Here is a 7822-nt window from a genome sequence, read left to right as displayed (position 1 = left end):
AAAGCTTTTGGATTCCCTTGAACGTGTGAAAGGTAAATTTGACCCTTTCCTTACCGAATTTACCTTTCTTGAAAATTAAAAAACTCGGTTTTTGTTCGAGTACTCAAGCGGAGGAAATAATTTTATTTTACATTTCCAAAGTTCCTTTCCTGGAAGATAATTAACTGTTTGATTCTAGAATTGAAGGAGATTGACGCCCGGCTGCAAGCAGAGGCAGCCAACGAGACCACACTCTTGAAAAATATCATAATTCGCTTGGAAGATGCCAGAATTCTTGAGAATATAGACGATATGAGGAAGAGGCTAGTGCAATTGAAGAATGTCAACATGGATTTGATCAAGGAACACGAGATCCGGATAAAGAGCTATCGAGAGCTCACGGGAAATTTGAAAGAATTGAATCTTGGAGTGCAACGTGCAGCTAGATTAAGAGGTAATTTAAAACATTTTTCTTTAAGTATTGTATTTACCTTTTTTGAAAAATATATTTCGTACCTTGTTTCAGTTGGAAAAAGTGCCTCGAATACAGTGGCTCGTTGCAGAGCAGCCATTCAAGACGAAAATCCGAAAGCACTGGCTTTTGCAATAAGACACGGATGAACTTTAACGCTTGTTGTATTTTTATTGTTAATCTGGTAGAACAGTGTAACAGAGTTTCACATTAATAAATACAATTTCGCCCAAACTCTTTCGTCGATCCTTCAGCTTCGATAAAATTCACGCTTTCGATAAATAACTAGTGTTACGTATGAAAGAAGGGTTTGAAGCTTCGTAGAATTTATAATCGAACATCCACATTTTATTTCGAAATCGATTTCCACTCGTCTGATATTTCAATTCGGTATTTAAAAAATTCAAAAAGTCAACAAAATACGTGTACTACAATGCAACAAACAACCATAATACTGCAAATTGACAACGAACACTCAGCACTTCCTACGAACAGGAAGAATTGCATGGGTGAGAAGAAGAAGGAAAAAATTCCACAATTTTTTTCATGACATTTACTAAAATTATTAAAAAATTGTGGATAACTTCACGATAGAAAGTGTTTCGTTGCTGTCGTTAGCGTTTAGCTGCAAGTGTTTTCGATTTCCCGTCTTAAAGAAGGGTCCGGTGAAATCTTTTTCTTCTTTCCCTCGCTCATTCAATTGTTCAATTAAAGTTAAAGCTCTTCGTCGTTCAATGAAGCGTTCCTCGAACAGAGATGCTGAATCTCCTCTTAAGTGGAATCGGCGAGGGACGTCGTAGAGCGTTCAAGGTCCCATCAGTGGAGGCTCTCACCCTGAAGGAATTTGCTTGGTTGCCAGAATTGCCAGGCAATTCCGTCAACAGTTTGAAGATGTCGGTGAAAACGGCCATGACCTGTCGAATAAAAATAATCGGTCCAGTCCGCTGCTATCGTTACATAACCCCGCGAGATTATCTATTCAGCCACTACGAATGAGTATTTTTCTCTCGGCATTATCACTCGTGCCGTTTTTTCAATTCGTGCTCCTGCCAACTGTTCGCGACACGTGTAAGATCCTCGATTCTCCTATTCTCTCCAACTTCGTTCCATTCGTACATTTCCCGATAAGAGAAACAGTAATAGAAAGAAAACAATATTATTGTATTATCTGTTAGATGTAGGAAAGAGTTCGCTATGACGTAAAGGAGAAGATATCTCAGCTCGAAGCAATTTCATAGACCGTAAAACAAGAAGAAGCGAATTTCTTCCTATTGAATATTAAATTTTGCATGAGATATTATTTTATGCCAAGTGTGTTGAATATTTAAAATATCGAATACCAGAAGTGTTGAATACCTGTTGAGAATAGTGAGTATTAAAAATACTAGGTTCCCAGAGTATCGAGCAACAAATTTATCAGAGATATACCGAGTATTGAACATACTAAAAATACAATACACCGAGAGTATCGAATACCTATTAAACAGAATTCCAAAAATATTTAAAAATCCAACACTGAGAATATTGAATACCTATTGAACAGATTACCAAAAAGTACAAAGTTACACTTTGGTTTACAGAATCACTGTTTGATTTTACACAACCAAAAGCAGCGAACTCTTTCACGGGTACAATAGGTTTTCAAACGAAAATTTTCCACGATCGTAAAGGATCAAGATTACTGAATCCACGAGACAATGAAATCGATCGCAGAACAGGGCCAGATTAGTGCAGCAAAGGCCAAAAATTCGATTACGCCCGGGACCAGGGGTAATTAATTGTGAAACAAATTTTTAATTGCGGCACATTATAACGATATTGATAAGACGATCGATGCTCTCGGTATCGCGTCGCGTTCCGGTCCGTTGCGATACAGATTTTGTTTACCGCTCAATGATCACGCGTAAACGCCATGACCGGTTTCCCGGAGGAGTAAACAATCGTTTTAGAAAAATAACGGGCCACGCGATTAGGCTTCTCGATCGGGACAACACGGAATCGAATTGATCCGCCAAATCGTCCTCCCCTTCGTAATCCCTCGTGATTTTATTGTTGAAAATAGAGAAACAATTAAGGAAGTTTCAGCGAAGATCCATCGAGATTCGTCTTCTCTTCGAACGAACAATGACGCGGCGTTACGTCGACGATCCAGATGACCGTAATCGCGGCAAGATCAAGACCCCGCGAATATTCACCAGATATCAAGCACATGGTTTCGCGTTTAATGACGTGGTGTTGTGTCTGGCGAATTTTAGGAACATGGACGAAGCACATTCTGCTTCACTTTGGATCGTTTCGTTATGGATTCTGGGTCATTTCAAAGAATTTTGGAAATTTCGTGATAAGGATCGTTTAATGATTTCCAATCCTCAACATTTGGGCAGTGGAGCCTTTCGTTCTACATAGTACAAGTGTGATCTCCTCACAGCGGAATTTTTCAACATTTAAGGGCTCGTTCTTCAACTTTCAGATTTTAACACTTCGGTCATTTCATCTGGTAGAACCTAATACGGTTACGAAATGAGAAACGTAATATATTGTTGGAAGGAGAAAAAAAGTTTCCGTAGTAAATCTGTTATTTTGCAATTGTTTACCTTACGAATGGTTCAAATGATTGTTTACACGTCGATTGCCCTATATGTTAGCCCTTGGCACTTAAGGTTAGATGTAGGAGTCACTGTCAGTGTTACGTCAAAAGCTCGTGGTTTTATCGAGTGAGATGTAACGCCGTGTCAACGACTCCTGATTCTTACGAAGCAAACGACGCAACGTAACGCTGTCGTCCTCGATGGCACGCTTTGTCAAGTTGACACAGAGTTCAAATATACCATCAAGAAATTAAAGAAAAGTCTTGCAATATTTTATTGATAAACATCGATACTAAACATTTTTCTTTCATTGTATAGTAAAATGCAGATACCAGTAATAATAGTGAAAATATATGGACAGGAATGTGAAGAAAAGTCTTGGAATGCTTTGTTGATAAACATCGATACTAATAATTTTTCTTTCATTATATAACAGAATATTATTAGAACTTCCAATTAAAGATGTACCAATTTTCTGTTTATAAACAGAGTATTACGTCTTTCTTAGGATAAAATTGCAACGCATTGACGTATGTAGCAGTGACAATGAGTCTATTATTACTCGTCCAATTTTAGAGCACGAATGCCAAGGTAAAGGATGTTCTAATGCGTGAATAATTACGCGAGCAATTAGAGGAATGGAGATTAGAGATTTGAGTGCTACCTGTTCGACGGATTCCCTCACAGAGATTTCGTGAAAAGCGTGAGCCTCGATTTCCTCAGCCCTTTGACGCCCTTCCGCAGTGGAAACAACCCTTTCGCCAGGAGTGTACGTTAAGTCTGCCTTATTCGCTATTAAAATCACTATCGGCGGCACTTTTCTAGTCTTCCTCGCGTGTGACACCAGAAAACTGAAATGAACACCGGTGGAAAACGGTGTGACGAAAAATATTTATCGATTCGTCGGGAGTTCTATAGTGTATCTCTTTGGCACTTTTATAGTACGCGTTGCTTTGATATTTATATTTGAAAATACTCTCACAGTTAACTACACCAATTAAAATGTTCATCCTATGTTGAGTTTATTTGAAATATAAAAATTTCACGATATTTGATGTTTTGTTTTTAATAGTAATAATTTTTCTTTTCGTAGGAATATCGTGGATTTGAAGGAGATTTGATCTGAACGATTTCAGTGGTGATTCATTTATTTTCTCACCGGAGGCGGGATGTTTCGTCGAAGCTGACACGATCAGACACGGAGTAAACGAGAACGATGGCATCTGCCCATCGCAATTTTAACTCGTGCGGCGGCGGTAGATATCCTGGGGGATCTGTTATCTCCCATGCCGCGTCCAGGAAACTGTCCACCTTGTAAAGCCTCTCGGTGGTGCAGTCGTATTCGCCGATGTATCGTTTCGTCGCGAAACGCACAGCCAGAGCTGAATATCAGTGCGATTTTTTAGAAGGTAGCTTCGTCTTGAAATGTCAATTTTAGGGACATTTAGGACGATTAAGAGTGCTCGTCGTCTTTGAATTGCAGAGAGGTGGAGTAGTTGAATGATTTGCAGGCTCGGTAAAAGTTTAATACCAATTAAAAATGACACATGGTATGGAAGATTTGAATATTCAGCAATTTGAAAATTTAAGTATTCGAGAAATTAGAGTATATGGAAATTTGAGTGTTTGAAAATTTGAGTATATGAGAAATTAGGATATTTGAAAATTTGGAATATTTTCAAAATTAACAAATTTGAATGTTTGAAAGTTTGAAAATTTCATTGTTTAAAGTTTGCGAATTTGAAAATTCCGAATTACTGTCTTCGTCACTTTTTCTACCACTCTGAGCATTTACCAGGCAAACCTAATGCCTCGCGAGAATTCTACAATTCGTCTTACGATCAAAATCTTAAGCTACCGTATTTATCGCAATTATAATTGAATTCCTACCCGTTTTACCGACACCCTGATGACCCAACAGGATCACTTTGACAATTCTCGGCTCCTTGCTAGTGAGACCAATATTCCAAGCAATCGGGGGGCTGATTCTTTTCTTCAACGACGCCGCCGGTGGACTGAATCTCTCCATGACTTAACCGCCACTGCTTTTCCTCCGAGGCGTCTCATCGATTATGAACCCTCTCTTTTACCCGATGATATTTAATAGACGCGTTTATTATGCACGCATCCTTCGAGCTACCCTTTTCCTCCTTTCCACCGATCCGTGCTTGGTAAACAAAACGATCGATGACACTTGTCCTTATTTGTCCAGAAACTCCGCTCTTTCAACCGTGAAGATCACATTTCCCGTTTATATTTAGTTATAAATTATTTCGCATCGATTTCTAGTAATTCCTCTTTATTCTAATTCTGTGATTCATTGCACGTAAACGGTTCTATAATACTTTATCTGCACGATATTTCTTAACCGCGATCGTCACACTTATTTTTCTATTCCTTCCCAAGTATGTAGTTCGTGAATTCTTTTTTTCTTTTTCGCTCTTACGTTTCAATTCTTTTTTTCTTTGCCCGTGCGTAAATTTTTATCTCGTTCAATTGTCGATTATCGTGTAATTCCATACAGTCTGTGGATGTTGATAAACAAGAGGGCAGCTAGAGGAAGATCTTTTTTTTCACAAGAAGATTACTGTAAGCGATTTATCTGACGCTTGTTCTTTCCAGAAAAATTACTTACTTCGAACACGATGCCGTATATATATTTTTCCCCGTGCTGCATCCGAGTCGGATTGACTACGTTTAAAATAGAAACTTTATCAGCGCTCGAACACCGAATTCGCTCGATAACCAATTATTTGGGTAATACCGTTACAGAGACCATTCGATTTCGAACGTGTGAACACATGGCGGGAATGCCGCCTCGAGGATTTATTATATCCACTATTAGAATTGTGTATACGAACAGTAATTTTCCAACGTTCGATATTCTACGCGATTATACTTCATTTCCTTTTACCTTAAGTACTATCATGTATTCACAATTTATTTCAAATAACCAATTTAATTGTTTAATTCATTCGAACATTAAATGTTACGAGAAAACGTTAAATCGAATTTTCCAATAGGATTTACCGTGAAATTGAATCAAGGAAGAAAATAAAGTTATAAAGTATAAGCAAATTTAGAAATATCGATAATTATGTATTGGAGTAAGCAATTTAATTATTTAAGTCATTCAAACATGAGAAAATTAACAAAGAAAATAATTGCATTGCAAACTAATTGAATCGTTAAAAAACCTTCTTCCCCTCGCCAATCTCTCTCAGCTTGTACGCGAATGTACCCTGGAAACCTCGAAAGTCTCCGATAATACATTGGTAGCAATAAAGAGGCAGAAGCTCCTAAATCCTCGTAGATCATTCGCCGTAGTTTGGAGTTTTCGATTTTCTCTGGTCTGGTACCGTGGCGCCAGGAGCTCGAGCCAACGCAAAGGTCGTTATACACGGTCCTAATCAAGATGCTTCGTATCAATGTCGCTGGGTCAAACTTCGAACGGCTGGTTTCGCAATTCGCGGCCCTCCTCCTGGATGGAATAAAACCGAGCATCGTTGCGTGGCTGCACCGTGGTCGGACTGCTCGATTATATACGACCTGGCTCGTCTAAGGCAGAGAACGGCACGCGTCCAACGGTTGTTATTACTTTTATGTAAGAGGCGCGGACGGACGCTGGACGGTTGAGCTTTTATCGCTTTCGTTACGCCGTCCCGCCTCGAGCGTCGCGCCGATAGAATGCACGCCAGCCAGGATCTGTGACTCACCGGCGCTTTGATTTCCCTGCCTGGTAGTTCGATGGACTTTCCCTCTCCACCCTTAGGAGAATGCAGAGTGAGGAAAGGAGAAGGTGAGAATGTGGAGAATGAGGAGCGGAGAAGGTGAGAATGCGGAGAATGAGGAAAGGAGAAGGTGAGAATGCGGAGAATGAGGAGCGCAGAATGTGAGAATGTGGAGAATGAGGAAAGGAGAAGGTGAGAATGCGGAGAATGAGGAAAGGAGAAGGTGAGAATGCGGAGAATGAGGAGTGGAGAAAGTGAGAATGCGGAGAATGAGGAAAGGAGAAGGTGAGAATGCGGAGAATGAGGAGAATGAGGAAAGGAGAAGGTGAGAGTGTGGAGAATGAGGAGCGCAGAATGTGAGAATGCGGAGAATGAGGAAAGGAGAAGGTGAGAATGCGGAGAATGAGGAAAGGAGAAGGTGAGAGTATGGAGAATGAGGAGCGCAGAATGTGAGAATGTGGAGAATGAGGAAAGGAGAAGGTGAGAATGTAGAGAATGAGGAGTGGAGAAAGTGAGAATGCGGAGAATGAGGAAAGAAGGTGAGAATGTGGAGAATGAGAATGAGGAAAGGGGAAGGTGAGAATGTGGAGAATGAGAATGAGGAAAGGGGAAGGTGAGAATGCGGAGTATGAGGAGTGGAGAAAGTGAGAATGTGGAGATTGAGGAAAGAAGGTGAGAATGTGGAGAATGAGGAAAGAAGGTGAGAATGTGGAGAATGAGAATGAGGAAATGTGAATTGAGAGAGAGAGAAAATGAGCGATGAGAGAAGGATGAGTGAGAGTGAGAGTGGAAGGAGTGGAAATTGGAGGGAGTGATGCTGAGGAAAGTGAGTAAGGGGATAAGAATGTGGAGAATGAGGAATGGAGAGGATGAAAATGTGGAGAATGAGAAAACGTGGGAATGATAGAATGGGTAACAAAATAGAAAAGTCAGTGAGAGAAGTTCGATATGATCAAGCTCTAATCTCTCCCTGAAGATAGATGTAGAAATTCAATCTACTACTTCTTCAGCATTTTTAGAAGCTCTTTAAACTTTGACACTGCGAACTTGGT

General features: G+C 39.9%; 2 protein-coding genes across 2 annotated transcripts in view; one reads left to right on the top strand and one right to left on the bottom strand.

The window, feature by feature from the left end:
* Nucleotides 1-600, top strand: part of LOC108579799 (Bardet-Biedl syndrome 2 protein homolog) — a 3350-nt gene extending 2750 nt beyond the window's left edge. The window contains exons 10-12 of the mRNA XM_017943409.1: nt 5-32; nt 179-433; nt 506-600. Coding sequence (XP_017798898.1) covers nt 5-32; nt 179-433; nt 506-600 — 378 coding nt within the window. The remainder of the gene's footprint in view (nt 1-4; nt 33-178; nt 434-505) is intronic.
* Nucleotides 601-1182: 582 nt separating this feature from the next.
* Nucleotides 1183-5068, bottom strand: LOC108579806 (ras-related and estrogen-regulated growth inhibitor). Its single transcript, XM_017943417.1, has 4 exons — nt 4930-5068; nt 4199-4421; nt 3704-3890; nt 1183-1365 (listed from the first exon to the last, which is right to left on the bottom strand). Exons 1-4 carry the CDS (start codon nt 5066-5068, stop codon nt 1183-1185), a joined length of 732 nt encoding a protein of 243 aa, XP_017798906.1.
* Nucleotides 5069-7822: the final 2754 nt, after the last annotated feature.

This window comes from Habropoda laboriosa, unplaced genomic scaffold, assembly GCF_001263275.1.
Source record: "Habropoda laboriosa isolate 0110345459 unplaced genomic scaffold, ASM126327v1 scaffold72, whole genome shotgun sequence".
Classification (NCBI taxonomy): domain Eukaryota; kingdom Metazoa; phylum Arthropoda; class Insecta; order Hymenoptera; family Apidae; genus Habropoda; species Habropoda laboriosa.
Note: the sequence above shows the minus strand (reverse complement) of the source record. Positions and strands in the feature narration are given on the sequence as shown.